This window comes from Mastigoproctus giganteus, chromosome 13 (assembly GCF_048544385.1).
Source record: "Mastigoproctus giganteus isolate SK-2022 chromosome 13, ASM4854438v1, whole genome shotgun sequence".
In the NCBI taxonomy this organism is placed as follows: Eukaryota; Metazoa; Arthropoda; class Arachnida; order Uropygi; family Thelyphonidae; genus Mastigoproctus; species Mastigoproctus giganteus.
Genome location: NC_143587.1, coordinates 96038237 through 96059474, shown reverse-complemented (window position 1 = coordinate 96059474; position 21238 = coordinate 96038237). Strand labels below are relative to the sequence as shown.

The 21238-nt window shown below is 38.9% G+C and overlaps 1 protein-coding gene across 4 annotated transcripts in view; it reads left to right on the top strand.

The window, feature by feature from the left end:
• Positions 1-21238, top strand: part of LOC150076271 (uncharacterized) — a 695145-nt gene that overhangs the window by 557215 nt on the left and 116692 nt on the right. For all 4 annotated transcript variants that reach the window (XM_090388135.1, XM_090388136.1, XM_090388134.1 and 1 more), the window contains one exon: positions 16612-16691. In XM_090388135.1, the coding sequence (XP_090244261.1) occupies positions 16612-16691 (80 nt within the window). The remainder of the gene's footprint in view (positions 1-16611; positions 16692-21238) is intronic.

The window sequence follows — 21238 nt, the reverse complement described above, 5'->3', positions numbered from 1 at the left end:
GGCAAAAGATGCTAAGAAAAACAGCAAGGATTTCTTTACTTATATAAACTCTAAAAGGAAGGGGATGAATCTGATTGGTCCACTTGACATCGATGGTTCGACTGTTGATGATCCTTCTCAGATAGCAAACAAACTGAATGAGTATTTTGCATCTACATTCACAAGTGAGTAATTAATAAGGTTTGAAAATGCCAGAAGGTTATCAAATTGTAGCAGTATACTTAATGATTTTGTAATAATTGAGAGCAAAGTGGAAGAGAAATTGTTGAAGTTAAACATAAGAAAAGCACCTGGGGTGGATGGGATCTATCCAGTTATATTAAAGGAGGCGGCAAAGCAACTAAGCAAACCCTTAGCCATAATTATGAGAGCATCCTTGGACTCAGGGGAGGTTCCCACGGACTGGAGATGTGCAAATGTATCCCCCAATTCACAAAGGGTGACACGAGTAATTTCAGACCAGTTAGCTTAACTTCTGTTCCGGGTAAAATAATGGAGTCGCTGCTTAAAGATGCATTGCAGGATCATCTAGACAGGACTGCAGCAATAATTCAGACACAGCTTGGGTTTGTTAAGGGAAAGTCTTATCTGACAAATTTGATAGGATATTATGATGTGGTTACAAAGGAACTGGATGCAAAAAATAATTTTGATATCATATATTTGGATTTCAGGAATGCTTTTGACACTGTTGCGCATGGAAGACTATTGTACAAATTGGAGCAGAATGGTATTAAGGGTAAGTTGCTACAACGGATAAAAGGATGGTTAAGTGTGAGAAGACAGAGGGTAGTTATTAATGGAGTCCCACAGGGTTTGGTGTTTGGTCCACTGTTGTTTTGTATATTTATCAATGATATTCACGAAGGTATATCAGGCTTAGTGTCGAAGTTTGCAGATGATACAAAGGTTGGCAGGGTTGTTAATGACAGTAATGGCAGTGTGCTACTGCAACAGGACCTAGATAATTTGGGCAGATGGGCTAAGAAGTGGCAACTGAAGTTTAACCTTGACAAATGCAAAGTACTGCATATGGGTAGAAGTAACCCCAGAGAAACGTACCAACTGTGTGGTACTACACTTAAGGTGGTAGAAAATGAAAAAGACCTGGGAGTAATTGTGCAGGCAGATATGAAGTTTTCTGAGCAATGCAGACAGGCTGCCAGGGCAGGTCATGGCATTTTGTCAATGATATATAGGAATTTTGCTAGCAGGGAAAAGGAGGTGATTATCCCTCTGTATAAGGCAATGGTCAGGCCACGCCTTGAGTACTGCATACAGGTCTGGAGGCCTCATTTTAGGAAGGATGTAGATTTACTTGACCATGTACAGAGAAGGGCAACAAGATTGGTGAGGGGAATGAAGAGATCCTCTTATCAAGAGAGGCTTAAGTTCTGCAAATTGCAGTGGCTGGAGACTAGGCACCTGTGTGGTGATCTGATTGAGGTGTATAAGGCCTCGAATGGGTTGAGCACGCTGAATTCTGATGGGATCCTTCCACTTGTTCAGATTACGAACCTAAGGGGGCATAAATTCAAATTACGAAAGGACAGATGTAGAATAGATGTGCGGAAATTTGCCTTTAGCCAGTGGGTGGTTAATTGCTGGAACAAACTTCCATCTGTCGTTGTGGAAGTTGATAGGTTGAATAAATTTAAGGAGGAACTGGACAGGCATTTGGAGGGAATGGTGTGATTTTTTTTTTTTTTTTTTGGCTGATGCTGCATAAGCTCATACATTTGCTTTCTTGCATCACATGCCACTACTACTACTACTACAATCTGTCCCCCTGTAACTCCTCACATCCATTACATTCATAGCATGATGACTATCAGTGAAGATGTGATCTATTCGATTATGTGTGACACCATCAGGTGATATCCAAGTTTCTTTGTGGATATTATGTGGGAAATTTGTGCTACTAATGCTCAAGCCTTTCCCTCTTGCAAAGTCTATTAGCCTTTCCCCATTATCATTACTGGTTTAATGTAAGCTCTTTCTTCCTATAGTTGGTATGCGTAATTTCTCTCTCCCTACTTTGGCATTGAAATCTCCAAGGATGAGTTTAATATTGTGTCTTGAGGCCTCATCTAATGTTCTCTCCAGTGCTTTGTAAAAGGCATCTTTTGCTTCATCCTCTGCATCTTCTGCCGGAGCATGTACACTGATCGTGAATGTGTTAAAAAAAAAAAAAAAAAAACCCTCTGAGCATTAGTGTACATATTCTTTCATTAATTATACTGCAACCCATCATTCGTGCTTTAGTGTCCTTCTTAATCATAAAGCCTGTCCCCAGAATGTTGTCTCTACTTCTACAATTTATTAGGGTGCAATATCAGAGGTCTGTAATTTAAGTTTCCCCAACTTATCTCTTGTAACTGTTACACTTATGTTATATCTCTTCAATTCTTTCTCCAATTTCCTGCTTGTTCCTGGTTGGTACATACTTCGGATGTTCCACGTAGCTACAAAAATCTCTTTAATCCTTTTGGCATGCTTGGGTCGAATTCCATTTGAGACAGTCTGGCTATTTCCTTGAAGTTTCGTAACGTTATGTTTGTGTTCTGGGGTGGGGGGTTGTTAGCCCCATGCTCAACCTCCAACCTGGAGCACCAAGGTTGGAGGTTGGAGACTTAAGACTCACCAAGACTCTTAATCTGAGTCATTGCCTGTAACCTGTCCGGCGTGGGAGGCCCTGCTGGTAGTTAGACTACCACCGTTTTTAGCTCACAGGATCATTTGGCCATACAAGCCCCACCACTATGTCAAATTTGAGATACCTTTGAGGGGGTGTGAAATAAGCACTGGGGAAAAAATGAGGGTAGGAGCCTTTTATAGACCTAATGACTCTTATGAGTGCAATGAACAACTAAACAGAGAAATAGAATGGGCCAGTAAATCGGAATGTCTTATAATGGGCCAGTAAATCGGAATGTCTTATAATAGGGAATTTTAATTTCCCAGATATTGACTGGAACTTGTGAGTTGGTCACTTGCACAGCAATACTTTTGTGGATTTACTGGATGATTGTTTTCTATAGCAACATGTTTAACAGGCAACCAGAAGGAATAATACTCTTGATCTTGTTATCAGCAGTGATCTCAGCATACTGATGTGGTATTTATTTACTTTATCATCACGGATAAAATGAAGGATTATTGCTTTTGTAAAGGTCTAAGTACACTGTATAGAATTTTATTAAATTCTATACATTGGGACCAACTGATGATGTTACCAACAGCAAATTCTAAATGGGATGTATTCAAGGAATTAATCTTGGAAGCTACTAGGCTTTTCATACCAACTAAAAAATACTATTCAAGATTTAGGCACATATGGATGTCAGATGAACTAATGAGACACGTGGCAGAGAAGAAAAATGCATGGGATGCATATAAATTATCAGGCAACACAGATGCCTATGGTAGATATAACGTAGTCTGTAATCTAGAAGGAAAGGGATAAATCATATTGGTCTACTTGAAATCGATGGTTTGACTGTTAAAGATTTTGCTCAGGTAGCTGACAAACTGAATGACTATTTTGCATCTACATTCACGCATGAGGAATTCTGTAGGGAAATGGAGAACAGAAGCTTATTAAACTCTAACAGGGAGCTAAATTATTTTGTACTAACAGAGAGCAAGTGGAGGAGAAATTGTTGAAGTTAAAGATAAGAAAGGCACCTGGGGTGGATGGGATCTATCCAATTATATTAAATAAGGCAGCAAAGGAAGTAAACAAACCCTTAGCCATAATTATGACAGCATTGTTGGACTCAAGGGAGGTTCCGATGGACTGGAGATATGCAATTGTGTCTCCAGTTCACAAAGGGAGATCAAAGGATGTGCACGAGTAATTACAGTCCTGTTAGCTTAACTTCTGTTCCAGTTGAAAATAATGAGTCACTGGTTAAAAAAGCATTGCAGGATCATCTAGAAAAGACTGCAGAAATAATTCAGACACAGCATGGGTTTGTTAAGGAAAAGTCTTGTCTGGCCAATTTGATTGGATGCTATAATATGGTTACAAAGGAACTGGATGCAAAAAAAATAATTTTGATGTCATATACTTGGATTTCAAGAAAGCCTTTTATACTGTTGTACATTGAAGACTGCTGTACAAATTGGAGCATTATGGCATTAAGGACAAGTTGCTACAATGGATAAAGGGATGGTTGAGTGGGAGAAAACAGAGAGTGCTAATCAATGTGCACCGCTTCTCATAGACTAATGTTATTAGTAGAGCCCCCCCAGGGTTCAGTGTTGGACCCTTTGTTGTTTTGTAAATTTATCAGTGATACTGATGAAGGTATATCAGGCTTAAGGTCAAAGTTTGCTGATGATACAAAAGTTGGCAGAGTTGTTAAGATGCAACAAGATATAGAAAAGTTGGGTAGATGGGCTGAGAAGTGGCAAATGAAGTTTAACATTGACAAATGCAAAGTACTGCATATGGATAGCATTAACCACAAAGAAACATACCAATATGATATTACACTCAGGATAGTGGAGAATGAAAAAGACCTGGGGGGGGGGGTAATTGTGCATCCCGATATAAAGTTTTCTCAGCAGTACAGATAGGCTGCCAGAGCAGGTCACCGGATGTTGTCAATGATATACAGGAATTTTTCTAGCAGGGATAAGGAGTTGATTTACCCCTTGTATAAGAAAATGGTCAGACCACACCTTGAGTATTACATACAGTTGTGGAGGCCTCATTTTAGGATGGTTGTAGAGTTGCTAGAATGAGTACAGAGAAGGGCAACAAGACTAATGAGGGGAACAAAGGAGTGCTATTACCAAGGAAGGCTTTAGTTCTGCAAATATCAGCATCTATAGACTAGGCACCTGCAAGGTGATCTGATTGAGGTGTATAAGGCCTTGAATAGATGAATTTTTCAATTAAATTATACTTTTAACTAAATACATATAACGACTTAGATTACAAATGTGACATAATTAATTAATACATAACTTGATATGGAAGTTATATAAATGGAACTCGTAGATAATACTCGATACTGAAAGATATATATAACGTTATAACTGTGTTGGGTTACAAGTTTAGGGTTATAATGTTGTACTGAAATTGAAATTTTATTCAAATTAAATCGAAATCATGACTCAGACCAGAGCAGCAAAGCAAAAGGCTCAAGCTAATGGGAGTGCAGTTGTTCAGGGGAGAACTGAGGTGGGCAGTCGCCCTCCGAATCACAGCCTTTTAAAATACACTGCTTGCATGATGTTTGTGGAGCAATCGGGTACGGGACATGATATTGCCATGGGGGGATGTCTTTGTGTGTGCGCGATGCAAGGAGTGTAAGGAAATCAGGTGACCACTCAGCGTTGTTATGGACTTATATGAGAGTTTGAAGGACAGAGTGGATGCCCACAAAGGATCTAAATTGAGGGGCCCATCAAGCTCTCAGGTGCCCACATCAACACCAGAGCTTGCACTTGGTCATCACGCAACACAGCGGCAACCCCCAAGGCAGAATGCGCTGATCCCACAGGAACTAGTAGTTGTTGGTGACTCTATTGTCAGAGAAACGGGGAACATGCTTTGTAAAAAGGATAGGTGGAACAGGACCAGGGTATCTCTGCCAGGGGCAAAGATTGATGACGTTGTAGAGCGGATATCATCTTTTAAGGACACAAAAGGTGATATAGTTGTACATGTCGACACTAATGATATTAAGAGTAGGGGGCCGGCAGAATTACTTAACGAGTACAGGTCACTGTTGAAAAAAAGCCACGAATTAGGGTTGAATTTGAAAGTGTCTGCAATTCTGCCCAGACACGATAGGAGGGAGTATATGATGAGAGCCTTGTCGATCAATTCGGCCCTGGAAAGATTGTGCAAGGCTCAAGAGGTAGAATTTTTTCAGCCTGATCTGTATTTGTTAACAGGAGAGACTGCTTCTGCAGGGATGGGATACACTTAAATAGAAAGGGCGCAAGAATATTTGCTGATGCTATCGAGGCAGTGTTAGGTGGGTCGGAAACTGCTAGCTTGGGGGATACAAGGACTAATAGATTAACAGTAGCCACTGGCAGAGGTGAAAATGATTCTTGCACTGCTCCTATTGGAATGAGCAGCAGCCTGGAAAACAAGATGCATAATATTTCAGAGACTGCTGGGAGTCACTGCGGTACAAGTAAACACACTGTTTGTGTTAGGGTAGCTAAGAATAGGAACAGGTGCATGTATACATGCGTGTACACCAATGCTAGGAGTTTGGTAAATAAATTTGATGAAATTGAGGTATTGCTCAAAACATCAAAGGCAGATATTGTTGTGATTTCAGAGACGTGGTGTCACACAGAGATAAGGAATGCAGAACTGGAATTTGGGGAGTACAATGTGTACAGAAAGGATAGACAGGATAGGAAGGGAGGAGGGGTTATGCTATTAGTTAAGAAACACATAAAATCCAAGGAGTGAAGCCAGTCGACATCACTGGACAGTGCAGTGCCGAGTCAGTTTGGTGTGACATAAGCATTGAGAGACCAAAATTGAAAGTAGGAGAGTGCTATAGGCCTAATGACTCTGATGAGTATAATAAGAAACTGTACAGGAAAATAGAGTGGGCCAGTAAATCAGAGAGTCTTATAATGGGGGATTTTAATTTCCCACATATTGACTGGAATTTGTGGGTTGGTCACTCACACACCAGCAAGGCTTTTGTGGATTTATTGGATGATTGTTTTCTACATCAGCATGTTTGGGAGGCAATTAGATGGAGTAATACTCTTGATCTGATTATCAGTAGTGATTCTTCATGCATTAAGAATTTGCAGATAAAGGAACCACTAGGTGATAGTGATCACAGTTTGCTGAAGTGGGAGTTACTCAGAGGTAACTACCATCAGGGGTAAAGGGAAGAGTTTTTTTTTTGTAAAGGTTAGTACGATGGTCTGAGACAGTATTTAAATTCTTTACAGTGGAACCAACTGATGATGTTACCAACTGCAAATTCAAAATGGGAAGCAGTCAAAGAACTTATCTTGGAAGCTACTAGGCTTTAAATGCCAACTAAGAAATATTGTTCAAGGTTTAGACCTAAATGGATGTCAGATGAACTAATGACACATATAGCAGAGAAGAAAAATGCATGGGATACATATAAATTAACACGTGACACAGAAGCCTATGATAGATATGAGCTGGTCTGTAACCAAGTTACAAAGGAGGTTAGGCAGGTGAAGGCAGATTACAAGAAATCTTTGGCAAAGGATACAAAGAAAAACAGCAAACAGTTTTTTACTTGTGTAACCTCTAGAAGGAAGGCAATGAATAAGATTGGTCCACTTGATATCGATGGTTCAACTGTTGATCATCCTGCTCAGGTAGCTAACAAACTAAATGAATATTTTGCATCAATATTCACATTCCCCTCCCTGAATAACTCCCTATAGAGTTATTTAGGAAGGGAATGCCAGAGGTGTATTCAACTCTAGCAGTAAGCTAGATAATCTTGTAATAACTGAGAGTAAATTGGAGGAGAAATTGTTGAAGATAAACACAAAAAAGGCACCTGGGGTGGATGGGATCCATCCAGTTATATTAAAGGAGGCAGCAAAGGAAGTAAGCAAACCCTTAGCCATAATTATGAGAGCTTCCTTGGACTCAGGGGAGGTACCCATAAACTGGAGATGTGCAAATGTGACCCCAATTCACAAAGGAGGATCAAAGGCTGACACAAGTAATTATAGACCTGTGAGTTTAACTTCTGTTCCAGGAAAATTAATGGAGGCACTGGTTAAAGAAGCACTGCAGGATCATCTAGACAAGACTTCAGTTATACCTCAGACACAGCATGGTTTTGTTAAGGGAAAGTCTTGCCTGACCATTGGATACTATGATGCAGTCACAAAAGAACTGGATGCAGGGAATAACTTTGATATTATATATTTGGATCTTAGAAAGGCTTTTGATACTGTTGCACGTGGAAGACTGCTGAACAAATTGGAGCAGTGTGGCATTGGAGGCAAATTGCTGCTATGGATAAAGGGATGGTTGAGGGGGAGAAGACAGAGAGTGGTAATCAATGGACACTTCTCATTGTGGACTAATGTTATTAGTGGAGTCCCTCAGGATTCAGTATTGGGTCCATTATTGTTTTCTGTATTTATAAATGATATTGATGATGGTATATCAAGCTTAATGTCCAAGTTTGCAGACAATACAAAGGTTGGCAGTGTTGTTAAGGGCACTACTGAACCTATGCTGCTGCAACAGGATCTTGAAAGGTTGAGCAGATGGGCTTCGAGGTGGCAAATGAAGTTTAACATTGACAAATGTAAAGTACTACATATGGGAAAGCAACCCCAGAGCAACGTATCAACTCTGTGGTGCTACACTGACAGTGGTAGAGAATGAAAGGGACCTGGGGGTGGTTGTGCAGGCAGATATGAAGTTCTCTTAGCAGTGCAGATGGGCTGCAAGAGTATCTCATGGCGTCTTGTGAATGATATACAGGAATTTTTCTAGCAGGGATAAGGAGGTGTTTATTCCCTTGTATAAGGCAATGGTCAGGCCACACCTTGAGTACTGTATATAGGTCTGGAGGTCTCATTTCAAGAAGGATGTAGAGCTGCTGGAACGAGTACAGAGAAGGGCAACAAGATTAGTGAATGGAACAAAGGGTTGCTCTTACGAAGAAAAGCTTAAAATTTTGCAAATTGCAGTGTCTGGAGACTAGGCACCGGCAAGGTGATCTGATAGAGGTGTATAAAGCATTGAATGGTTTGAGCATGCTCAATGCCGATGGGATTCTCCCTCCTGCTCAGATTACATACGTAAGGGAGCATAGACTCAAATTGATGAAAGACAGTTGTCGAATAGATGTGTGGAAATTTGCCTTTAGCCAGCGGGTGGTTGATTGCTGGAACAAACTTCCATTTGTCATTGTGGAAGTTGATAGTTTAAATAAATTCAAGGAAGAAATGGATAAACTTTCGGAGCAAATGGATGGGTGAAATGGGTATGTTTTTTTTTTTTTTTTTTTTTTTTTTTGCTGATGCTGTATAAACTTGCTTTCCTGCATCATATGCCTATGCTAATGCAAATTCCCTATACATTTTTACACCTCATACTTGAAAAGTATGTTTATCCATCATAGTTCCTAAAACTTGAATCATAGGGCTTTTTCCTGATTGCAAATGTATTGGGTTGCCATAAAATAAAATAATAAAATTATATATATGCTTATGTACTGCACTTCATTCTCTTCTCTTTCTGAAGAGCCCCAGTATTTGTAAGTGCACAGCATAGTTAGCAGTTCCGTAAGAGCCTGTGCGGACATTGCTCCTTAAAGCTCTTCAAACAGAGAAGTTTTTCCTGATTTATTTTCTGCTTTATTAGTTTAAATTGTCATATTACCTTATTTTCTAGAGTAGCTTTATATTCCTAGTTACGATACTTAGTTTAAAGTTTAACTTAGACAGAGATTTTGTAGATATTACTTAGTATCGGTAACGGTATCAAATCGACATGTCACAAACCAAATTTTTTTTTTTTTTTAACCAAATTTAGTCGATTTATTAACCAACTGTTATATCAAATTATCTTCTATAAGTAGATTATAGACCTAGTCAGGAGCCTTAGTTTATTCTAAATTGAGATAGCGAGATTTGGAAGCTAATCAATACTTACGAGTCTGTAGAAATACCGTTCGTGAATTCCCGCCATTTTTACACGATAGCATAAGCTTAGTGTCGTATAGTGCATAATATAATATTGCCAATTAATCAGTAAATCTATTAATCTTGATAAACTTTATTGTCAATTAAATTGTACTTTTAACTCTATATATATATATATATATGTAACGACTTAATCTAACAAATAATTAATACATAACTATAGTGGTACACGTGATACGGAAGTTGTATAAAGGGAACTCGTAGAAAACACTAGATACCGAAAAAAATATATATATAACATAACTGTTTTGGGATATAACTTAAGGATTTAATTTTTGTTTTGAATTTTATTGAATTAAATCGGAATCATGACTCTGACCAGAGCAGCAAAGCAAAAGGCTCAAGCTAATGGGAGTGCTGTGGTTCAGGGGAGAACTGAGGGGGGCAGTTGCCCTCTGAATCACAGTCTATTAAAATGCACTGTTTGCTTGATGTTTGCGGAGCAGTCGGGTACGGGACATGATACTGCCAAGGGGGATGTCTTTGTGTGTGCACGATGTAAGGAGTGCAAGGAAATCAGGCGACAACTCAGCGTTGTTATGGGCCTTTATGAGAGCTTGAAGGACAGGGTGGATGCCCTTGAAGGAAATAAATTGAGGGGCCCATCAAGCTCTCAGCTGCCCACATCAACGCCAGAGCTTGCACTTGGTCATCAGGCAACACAGAAGCAGCCCCCTAGGCAGAATGCGCTGGTCCCACAGGAACTAGTACTTGTTGGTGACTCTATTGTCAGGGAAACGGGGAACATCCTTTGTAAAAAGGATAGGTGGAATAGGACCAGGGTATGTCTGCCAGGGGCAAAGGTTGATGATGTTGTAGAACGGATATCATCTTTTAAGGGCACAAAAGGTGATATAGTTGTACACGTTGGCACTAATGATATTAAGAGTAGGAGACCGGCGGAATTACTTAGCAAGTACAGGTCACTGTTGAAAAAAAGCCGTGAATTAGGGTTGAACTTGAAAGTGTCTGCAATTCTGCCCAGACACGATAGGAGGGAGTATATGATGAGAGCCTTGTCGATCAATTCGGCCCTGGAGGGATTGTGCAAGGCTCAAGGGGTAGAATTTTTTTCAGCCTGGACTGTACTTGTTAACAGGAGAGATTGCTTCTACAGGGATGGGATACACTTAAATAGAAAGGGTGCAAGAATATTTGCTGATGCTATCGAGGCAGTGTTAGGTGGGTCGGAAAACTGCTAGCTTGGGGGGAGACAAAGACCAATAGATTGACAGTAGCCACTGGCAGAGGTGAAAGAGATTCTTGCACTGCTTCTATTAGAATGAGCAGAAGCCTGAAAAACAAGATGCAGGGTATTTCAGAGACTGCTGGGAGCCATTGCGGTACAAGTAAACACATGGGTTGTGTTAGGGTAGCTAAGAATAGAAACAGGTGCATGTATACCTGCGTGTACACCAATGCTAGGAGTTTGGTAAATAAATTTGATGAATTTGAGGTATTGCTCAAAACATCAAAGGCAGATATTGTTGGGATATCAGAGACGTGGTGTCACACAGATATAAGTAATGCGGAACTGGAATTTGGGGAATACAATGTGTATAGAAAGGATAGACAGGACAGGAGGGGAGGAGGGGTTATGCTATTAATTAAGAAACACATAAAGTCCAAGGAAGTGAAGCCAGTCGACATCGATGGACAGGGCAGCGTCGAGTCAGTTTGGTGTGACATAAGCATAGGGAAATCAAAATTGAGAGTAGGAGTGTGCTATAGGCCTAATGACTCTGATGAGTATAATAAGATATTGTACAGGGAAATAGAGTGGGCCAGTAAATCAGAGAGTCTTATAATGGGGGACTTTAATTTCCCAGATATTGACTGGAATTTGTGGGTTGGTCACTCGCACACTAGCAAGGCTTTTGTGGATTTATTGGATGATTGTTTTCTACATCAGCATGTTCGTGAGGCAACGAGAGGGAGCAATACTCTTGATCTGATTATCAGTAGTGATTCCTCATGCATTAAGAACCTGCAGATAAATGAACCACTAGGTGGCAGTGATCACAGTGTGTTGAAGTGGGATTTACTCAAGGAGGTAACTACCATCAGAGGTAAAGGGAAGGGTTTTTGTTTTCGTAAAGGCGACTATGATGGTCTGAGACAGTATTTAAATTCTATACAGTGGGACCAACTGATGATGTTACCAACAGCAAACTCAAAATGGGAAGCATTCAAGGAACTAATCTTGGAGGCTACCAGGCTTTACATACCAACTAAGATATATTGTTCAAGGTTTAGGACTAAATGGTTGTCAGATGAACTAATGAGACATGTGGCAGAGAAGAAAAATGCATGGGATACATACAAATTAATGGGTGACATGGAAGCCTATGATAGATATAAGTTGGTCTGTAACCAAGTCACAAAGGAGATTAGGCAGGCAAAGGCAGACTATGAAAAATCCTTGGCAAAGGATGCAAAGAAAAACAGAAAACAGTTCTTTACATACTTGAACTCGAAAAGGAAAGGGATGAATCAGATTGGTCCACTGGATATTGATGGTTCAACAGTTGAGGATCCTGCTCAGGTGGCTAACAATCTAAACGAGTATTTTGCATCTACATTCACGCATGAGGAGTTATTCAGGAAGGAGAATGATGTAGGTAAAGTAAACATTGGCAGTGAGCTGGATGATTTTGTAATAACTGAGAGGAAAGTGGAGGAGAGATTGTTGGGGATAAACATAAAAAAGGCACCTGGGGTGGATGGGATCTATCCAGTTATATTAAAGGAGGCAGCAAAGGAAGTAAGCAAACCCTTAGCCATAATTATGAGAGCTTCCTTGGACATAGAATCTAAGGTAGTGTACAGAGTTGATATGGATGAAAAACACACACACACACACACACACACACACACACTTCAAGGTTTAGGCCTAAATGGTTGTCAAATGAACTAATAAGACTCATGGCAGAGAAGAGAAATGCATGGGATACATATAAATTATCAGGCGACACAGAAGCCTATGGCAGATATAAGCTAGTCTGTAATCAAGTCACAAAGGAGGTTAGGCAGGCGAAGGCAGATTACGAGAAATTTTTGGCAAAGAATGCTAAGAAAAACAGCAAAGATTTCTTTACTCATAAACTCTAAAAGGAAGGGAATGAATCTGATTGGTCCACTTGATGATCCTGCTCAGATAGCAAACAAACTTGGCAAAAGATGCAAAGAAAAACAGAAAACAGTTCTTTACATACTTGAACTCGAAAAGGAAAGGGATGAATCAGATTGGTCCACTGGATATTGATGGTTCAACAGTTGAGGATCCTGCTCAGGTGGCTAACAATCTAAACGAGTATTTTGCATCTACATTCACGCAGAGTATTTTGCATCTACATTCACACATGAGGAGTTATTAAGAATTGAAAATGCCAGAAGGTTATCAAATTGTAGCAGGGTGCACCTATGGACTGGAGATGTGCAAATGTGACCCCAATTCACAAAGGAGGTTCAAAGGCTGCCACAAGTAATTATAGACCTGTTAGTTTAACTTCTGTTCCAGGTAAATTAATGGAGGCACTGGTTAAAGAAGCACTGCAGGATCATCTAGACAAGAATTCAGTTATAGCTCAGACGCAGCATGGTTTTGTTAAGGGCAGGTCTTGCCTGACCAATTTGATTGGATACTATGATGGAGTCACAAAAGAACTGGATGCAGGGAATAACTTTGATATTATATATTTGGATCTTAGAAAGGCTTTTGATACTGTTGCACATGGAAGACTGCTGCACAAATTGGAGCAGTGTGGCATTGGAGGCAAATTGCTGCTATGGATAAGGGGATGGTTGAGTGGCAGAAGACAGAGAGTGGTAATCAATGGACACTGCTCAACGTGGACTAATGTTATTAGTGGAGTTCCTCAAGGTTCAGTGTTGGGTCCGTTGTTGTTTTCGGTGTTTATGAATGATATTGATGATGGGATATCAAGTTTAATGTCCAAGTTTGCAGATGATACAAAGGTTGGCAGGGTCGTTAAGGACAATACTGACGCTATGCTGCTGCAACAGGATCTGGACAGGTTGAACAGATGGGCTGAGAGGTGGCAAATGAGGTTTAACATCGACAAATGTAAAGTGCTGCATATGGGAAACAGTAACCCCAGAGCAACATATCAACTCTGCGGTACTACACTGACAGTGGTGGAGAATGAAAAGGACCTGGGGGTAATTGTGCAGGCAGATATGAAGTTCTCTGAGCAGTGCAGACGAGCTGCAAGAGTAGCTCATGGTGTCTTGTCAATGATATACAGGAATTTTTCTAGCAGGGATAAGGAGGTGATTATTCCCTTGTATAAGATAATGGTAAGGCCACATCTTGAGTACTGTATACAGGTCTGGAGGCCTCATTTCAAGAAGGATGTAGAGCTGCTGGAACGGGTACAGAGAAGGGCAACAAGATTAGTAAATGGAACAAAGGGTTGCTCTTACGAAGAAAGGCTTAAGTTTTGCAAATTACAGAGTCTGGAGACTAGGCACCGGCGAGGTGATCTGATAGAGGTGTATAAGGCTTTGAATGGTTTGAGCATGCTCAATGCCAATGGGATTCTTCATCTTTCTCAGAATAATCACCTCAGAGGGCATAAATTCAAATTGAGGAAGGACGGATGTCGGATAGATGTGCGGAAATTTGCCTTTGGCCAGCGGGTGGTTGGTTGGTGGAACCGACTTCCATCACTGGTTGTTGAAGTTGATAGCCTAAACAAATTTAAAGCTCAACTGGACAGGTATTTCGAACGAACGGAGGGGTGAAATGGGAGTGGGTGTTTTTTTTTTTTTTTTTTTGTTTTTTTTGGCTGATGCTGAATAAGCTTGCTTTCTTGCATCATATGCCTCTGCTAATGCTAATGCTAATGCTAATCTGATTTATGATTGTTTGATTGTATTTTTGAACTTGTTATTTAAGAATTCTTTACAACGGACCCACTTCAAATGTTCTAGGATATGAAATGATAACTAGTAGCACACACAGTGAGCCACAGCCTTGGTCCACAGTCTTGATTGGATCTATGATTGAACAGAAAAGTATTAGATATACTTTTAGCTAAATTTAGTCTTAGTTTTAATATTAGGGAAGACCTCTTGTTTCAGTTTTTCTGAAAATCAAACTGCAGGTAGTTTGATTTTCAAAAATTCTGCATCAGTTATAACATATCTCTATAAAGCATGTCTTGCTATACATTTTAAAGATGCAGTCATTCCATGCTACATCTTAGTAGTTAGTACTTTCATCACACTTAATGCTATTAATAATATATACTGTAATAGTGATAGGCGCCTCCGTAGCCAGGTGGGAAGGAGCAGCAGTGCGTAGCAGACGCTTCTTGATTAGACCGGGGTTCGAGCCCGTCACCACCAAATACGGAGGATGTGGAAAGGTCAGGGAATGACCACCGCATATCCCGGAGCAATATGGCCTTAGTTGCTAATGCAAAAAAAAAAAAAAACTTCGTAATAGTGATAGAATAATGGTCTCTTCATTTGCTTTATGTTTTGATAGTCTGAACCTAATCAATAATATGAAGAAATTATTGAAACTCTTTAAAAAAAGGCTGAATTATTGGAATGTTCCAGTGTTTTTCCTGGAATGTTCCAGTTTTTTCATCCTAAACCAGCCTTGAAACTTAATTTACAGGCACCATGAACTGATGCTTTATGGCTTGGGTTGCCTTAATATTACTCTATAAACAACCCTTTCCAATTATGAGAGTTCTTGGGAACAGTGCCAAATTCAAAGATGTAATTGCATGAGAGGCTGGTGGTAAAATGCATATTGTTGGCATTAAATCTAGGGATCACATTTTGCATGGTTACCTTGAGTGATTAGGTGTTATTATCCAAGATCATAAAAAATTGGAATCCTGTGGTAGTATAGGATACTTATTCAGGAGTCATTTGTAAGATATATGAAATTGTTTTTGTACATTTCAGCATATATTTTTTACCCAGTTTTTTTTTTTTTTTTTTTCAGTATGTTTAAACTGTATAATGAGGATAATTTCAGAAGTTGCCATTATGCAATTGATTATGTTACATATGCAAGTGTTCAATATAAAAATAATATGCCACAACAACTGCGTCTGTCAGTTACTCAGTGTAATCTCTACCGAGGTCAATGCATTTCTCCTACTGACAAGATAAATCATTTTCATCTCTTGCTCAGGCAACATAATGATCTGTTAACAGCCTTATTGATGGCATCTACAGTTTCAAACGTGTTTACAAAGTGGTTACTTTGCCCAAAAAAACAGAAGCTAATCTCATGGAGATAGATCTAGAAAATAGAGAATGTGCCAGCACTTCCTAATCCCAGGCCTGCATTAGTTGTGGAACATTCTAATGGTGATGTGGTGCTGCATTTTCCTGAAGGTACACATTCTAGCAGTTCAAGTTGCTTTCAAAGTAGCTTATTTCTCAACTTATCACATGACATCCTTGCATAATATTTACCATTAATGGTGCCACTAGATAGCCCACGATGATCAATTATAAGCCTGATAGATGAAGAACATGACATACGTCATGTAGTCAAGATGAAGCACCCTGGCTGCATTGATTATGTGAGGTCCCTAAGGCTTCCTTCAGCAGATTGACACTCGCATGGAAGTTTCCTATCACTAGACTCCTCACCACTGCCCAAACACCTATACATGAGAAATTCACTTCAGTATTTCATTAGCCATAGTTGAGGAAAGAAATACCATTCACTTTTCCCATGAAGTTTATATACAACAGATAATTACTACTAAAGTTAGAACTAATGGGAGTTCACTTGTGCAGACCAGTACATACTGGTGTTGCATACAGAAAACTTCTGAAATGCTCCTCATAAATAAAGAGAACTTTATGTAGATTAAGCTTATAATGTGATGTATTCTTATTCAGAGAAACTCCAGAACCAAGGAGTCCAGAGAAAAAGAAAGAAAGAGCCAGAAAGAAGTCAGGTGGTGAAAATAAACATTCAGGTAAACCTGCATTATTTTGTGACATAAGGCAACACTTTAACCCTTAGTAAAGCATTATTTCAGACGCATATAATGTTTTATGTTATCTATAAACAGAACCATTTTGTATGCTGTTAGGTTATTAAATTCCAACTCCCAAAAAAAAGAAATAAATGACCCTTGGGATTAAGTAAATATTTTGAAGCCTATTCTTGCATAAAGTAAGCAGCACAAGAAGACTTGACAGTGCCATAATTATTGAGTGAGTTAGGCCTTTTAAAATTTTTCCATAAATATTATGTTATAAATAAATGGAAATTGGTTTCTCAGTTAACATTTTTTTGTGGATAAATTAGTCTGAAAAATCTTTCAGATTAAAAACTTACAAAATAGGGATGGGAAATATTTTGCATGTTGCAGCCCATCTAAAAAATCAACCATAGATCCAGTAAACTACCACATCCAAGTGGTAGACTTGGTTGTGGAGTAGAACAGTGTGGGTGCACACATGCAGCATCTTAAAATGACTGACTTTTGAGATTCTCTTACTCTGTGTGCAGTATCGGATTTAGGCTCCTGAGCCCAGATAAAATAAACCTAAAAGTTCCATTTTAAGTTCATTTCCATTTTAAGTTCATTCGACACTATAGGTGATTGAACTCCTGTGAGAGCGGTTGTAAACTGTCTGTGAGGATTGAAACTGAGGTTCAAACCAGGATTACGACAATCAGTAGACCTATGTATCCATTAAATATGTTTCTGAAATCCAAATTTGTAAAAATTTTACTCTGACTTACTAGTAAATCTAATTTAAAACTTTTTGTGTGGTAAAGTGTATTTACTTTAAACTGATACAGGCAAACCTCCTGAGTTCAGCAATCCATTATCTGCCACACCCACTTTCCAACTATGTTTAGGAAAAGAGACGAATCCAACAAACCATACAAGCAAATTTAATTTCTGGGTTGGTCATTCAACAAAGCAGCATATTGGGAGTAAAGATTTTGCCTCGGGTCTATAAAAGTTTTTATCACCATTCTTCAAGACGTTGAGAAATTTGCTAGATTGTGGGATTGTCTAATTGTTATATGTAAACAAGATAAGCAACTATTATTAATAATAAGTGATAATCAGTTTCTGATTTTTACAATTCAAAAAGATACAAAGGTAGCACATTTGCCATATCATATTTAGTTGTAATTTTTCAATGTCAAGCAGCAGGAAATATTATGTAATCAGATATTTCCAAACAATTAAGTATAATGACAGTATGCAGTATATAGAAAGCATAAAAATACAAAAATAGTTGATGAATTTCATGGGGATGAAGTCATACATGCATTTTTTTTCTTAGAACATAATCTTCCTGCTGATCATGCAGGCATTTTGTTCAGAAATACGAGGGCTGTTCAATAAGAATGATCATAATTTTTCATGAATAACCATACTATTTGTTATTTCTAGCTAAGCTGCACAGTTGACTCATGCACACAGTGTGACCTTGGTGAGAAACAGTATGCTACTCTCAAATTTTGTTTCCCTCTCATGAAAACATAGGCTGAAGCATATGAAATGTTAAAAGAGGCTTGTGATGAATAAATGTGTCCATATAGCACAGCTTGCTGGTGGTTTAGAATATTTAAAGATTGACATGATTCAATCACAAAAATTGGGCATTCCTGGAGCTTCAACCACTGCTGTCACCACAAAACCATAAACACTGCTTCTGTAATCATGAGAGAAGATTGTTGTATAACAGTAAGGCAACTGGCAGAGATGTTGAGAATATCAGTAGGAAGCATGCGTGGTATTCTTCATGACCATTTGCAAATGACATGTGTTTGTGCATGCTGGGTTCCAAGACTACTCACACCTGAGCAACAGCAGTTTCACATGGAGGTTTGTCAGGAGTTGCAATGGATGGTTACTAAAGATGGTGAGGTTCTGCCCAAGGGGATAACAGCGAATGAGACATACTTCATAATTTCGACCCAGAGAGTTTGGAAGTCTACATTATTGTCAACACCAAAGAAATTAAAAGTTGAGGCTTCTGCAGGAAAGGTTATGGTGATATTTTTTTTTTTTTTTTGACATTCAAGGAATGGCTTACCTGCATGTGCCACATCATGTGACTGTTACAGGACCTTATGACAGAACTGTGTTGCACACTTTGTGGGAACACAAAGCTTACTGTATAACCACACTTTGTGGGATCACAAAGTGTGATCACAAAGTGTGGTGGTTTGTCGCAAACAACCACAACTGCATGCAGGTGGGTGGATGCTGTATCATGACAGTGTGGTTGTTTGCTCGTACTGTCATCCAGCCTGCAGCCTTGACCTTGTACACTACAATTTTATTTTTTATTTCCAAAGTTAAAGAAGAAGCTGCAAGGAAAACATTTCCAGTCATCAGAAAAAGATGTAAAGAAACTGGAAGTGATTCTCAAACATATGTCAAAAAATGGCTTCCGCCATGTTTTTGAAGAATGGCAGAAATGGTGGAATAAGTGTATTTCATCAAATGAGAACTACTGTGAAAAGGACCATCAAAATATGGATTATTAACAAAGGTATGTTATGAAAAAAAAAATGTGATCGTTCTTAAGTGAACAGCCCCCATATGTTTCTCAACAGTGATATAGCAAAACAATATGGTTGCAAAAGAACAAAGCAACAGGTATTATTATTGAACATGCAGATTGGGAAAGAAGAGGTAGTGAGGGCTCTTAAAAATGGGCAATTTCAGTTGCTGCATATGGCAGTAATCAAAGTTGCTCCAATCTATATGCCACTGTGGTGACTTTCTGTAATAATAATAAAAAAAAATTATCAAATTGAAAGCAGCTGCTCTCAGTGTGACTCTATAGGTTTCAGCATTGGAAATCCTCTGAACAACCTGAAAGCATGTGAGATTCCTTCAAAAACTGTCTAGCACTTGATGTTTATAATGCACCTGCTAGGGTGGGTCTAAAAACTGGATAGGTATTAAAAGAGAAGATTGAGAATGTAGTAGTAATTGACTATGCATGTCATCTTATCATTTGTATACCAAAATGGGAGCTGTATGCCTTTCTGCAAAAATGGATGAATACGTAGTGGAAAATTAATACTATCTAGAAAGAAACATAAAAAATGCACCAGATAGTCAAGTATAGACAGCTGGGCCATCATTATGAACAAAATTTGATTCAACAGTTCTGTAGATGGAAAAATCTGCAACATTATTTTCTTGAAGAAATCAAAATCAGTTGATTTCTAACAATATCCTAGCAGAAATCCACAAACAGAAAAATGTTTAAAGGCATCCTGTACTGGCTGTCCTTTGGAAATAATCCTTTGGCTGTATTTTAATAAAAATGTGTTTTTCAAGCAAAATTTAATTTCTTGTGCACTATGGACTTTAAAAAAACTTCCTGCTTTTTTTTTTGAAAAAGCTGATGTTTTCCTCCTGATTTTTGCGAATCATTCCTGTTTTATTTTTCAAAAAGTATCCTGTTTTTGTAGTGCTTACAAATGACTGCAGCTTTAAAAAGTCAAAAGTTTCAGATGTACTGTGTAAATATTAAGTTGCAACTTATTAAATCCTTACTGAATTCAAAAGTAAGCTAATATACATGATTAGAACAATTAAAACTACTTATTAAACACACAATTGTGAATATGTTAATTAAGTAAAAAAAAAAAATCAAAATTTTCTGAAGACCTATTTTCAGGAGCTCGAAGTTTTCAGCCATCACATACTTGAACCAGTGTTCCTTTGTGTTGTTTTTGGCTTCATTGACCTATCAGCTGGCCAGGCCAACTTTCACTTCCAAAACAGATTTTCCTTCAGAAGAAGAGCCTAAGCATGGGAAGCTCTCTATCCGCTTATCATCACATGCCTAAGTTGTGGACCAGATTCATTGACGATATTTTGATAGTTTGGAAACATAGCAGGGAATCCTTGGACTAGTTTCATTCCCACATGAACAGCATTAATCCCTACATAACTTTTCATTTGAATAGTCCAGCCACTCTCTCCCCTTTTCTCCAAGCACCCATTTGTTACTATATTTCTAGTCCATCTGCTAATTATAAAAGTGGGGATAGTGAAGGGCTTTATGTCAAGGGCCCTCTACAACTGCAGCACCTCAGAACTTGGTTCGGCACCTCCGTAGCCAGGTGGGAAGGAGCAGCAGTTGTAGCACACGCTTCTTGATTAGACCGGGGTTCGAGCCAGTCACCACCAAATACAGAAGATGCGGAAAGGTCAGGAAATGACCACCGCATATCCCGGAGCAATATGGCCTTAGTTGCTAATGCTCCTAAAAACCAAATAACAAACAAACAACAGAACTTGGTTCAGAGGTTATCACCATAAAAAAAAATGTATACCCTGTACACATGAAAGATGTTTTATGTGTAAACACCTTTGACGACACCTACTAAATTTTGAACAGCTAGAACCAAAATCATGAATGATGTAATTTATGCTCCCACCCGCTACTTATTCTACAGATCAATGTTAGTGATAAATAGGATACACATGCCTGCTGCTTACTCTACCGAATCAACGTTTGGAAGAGG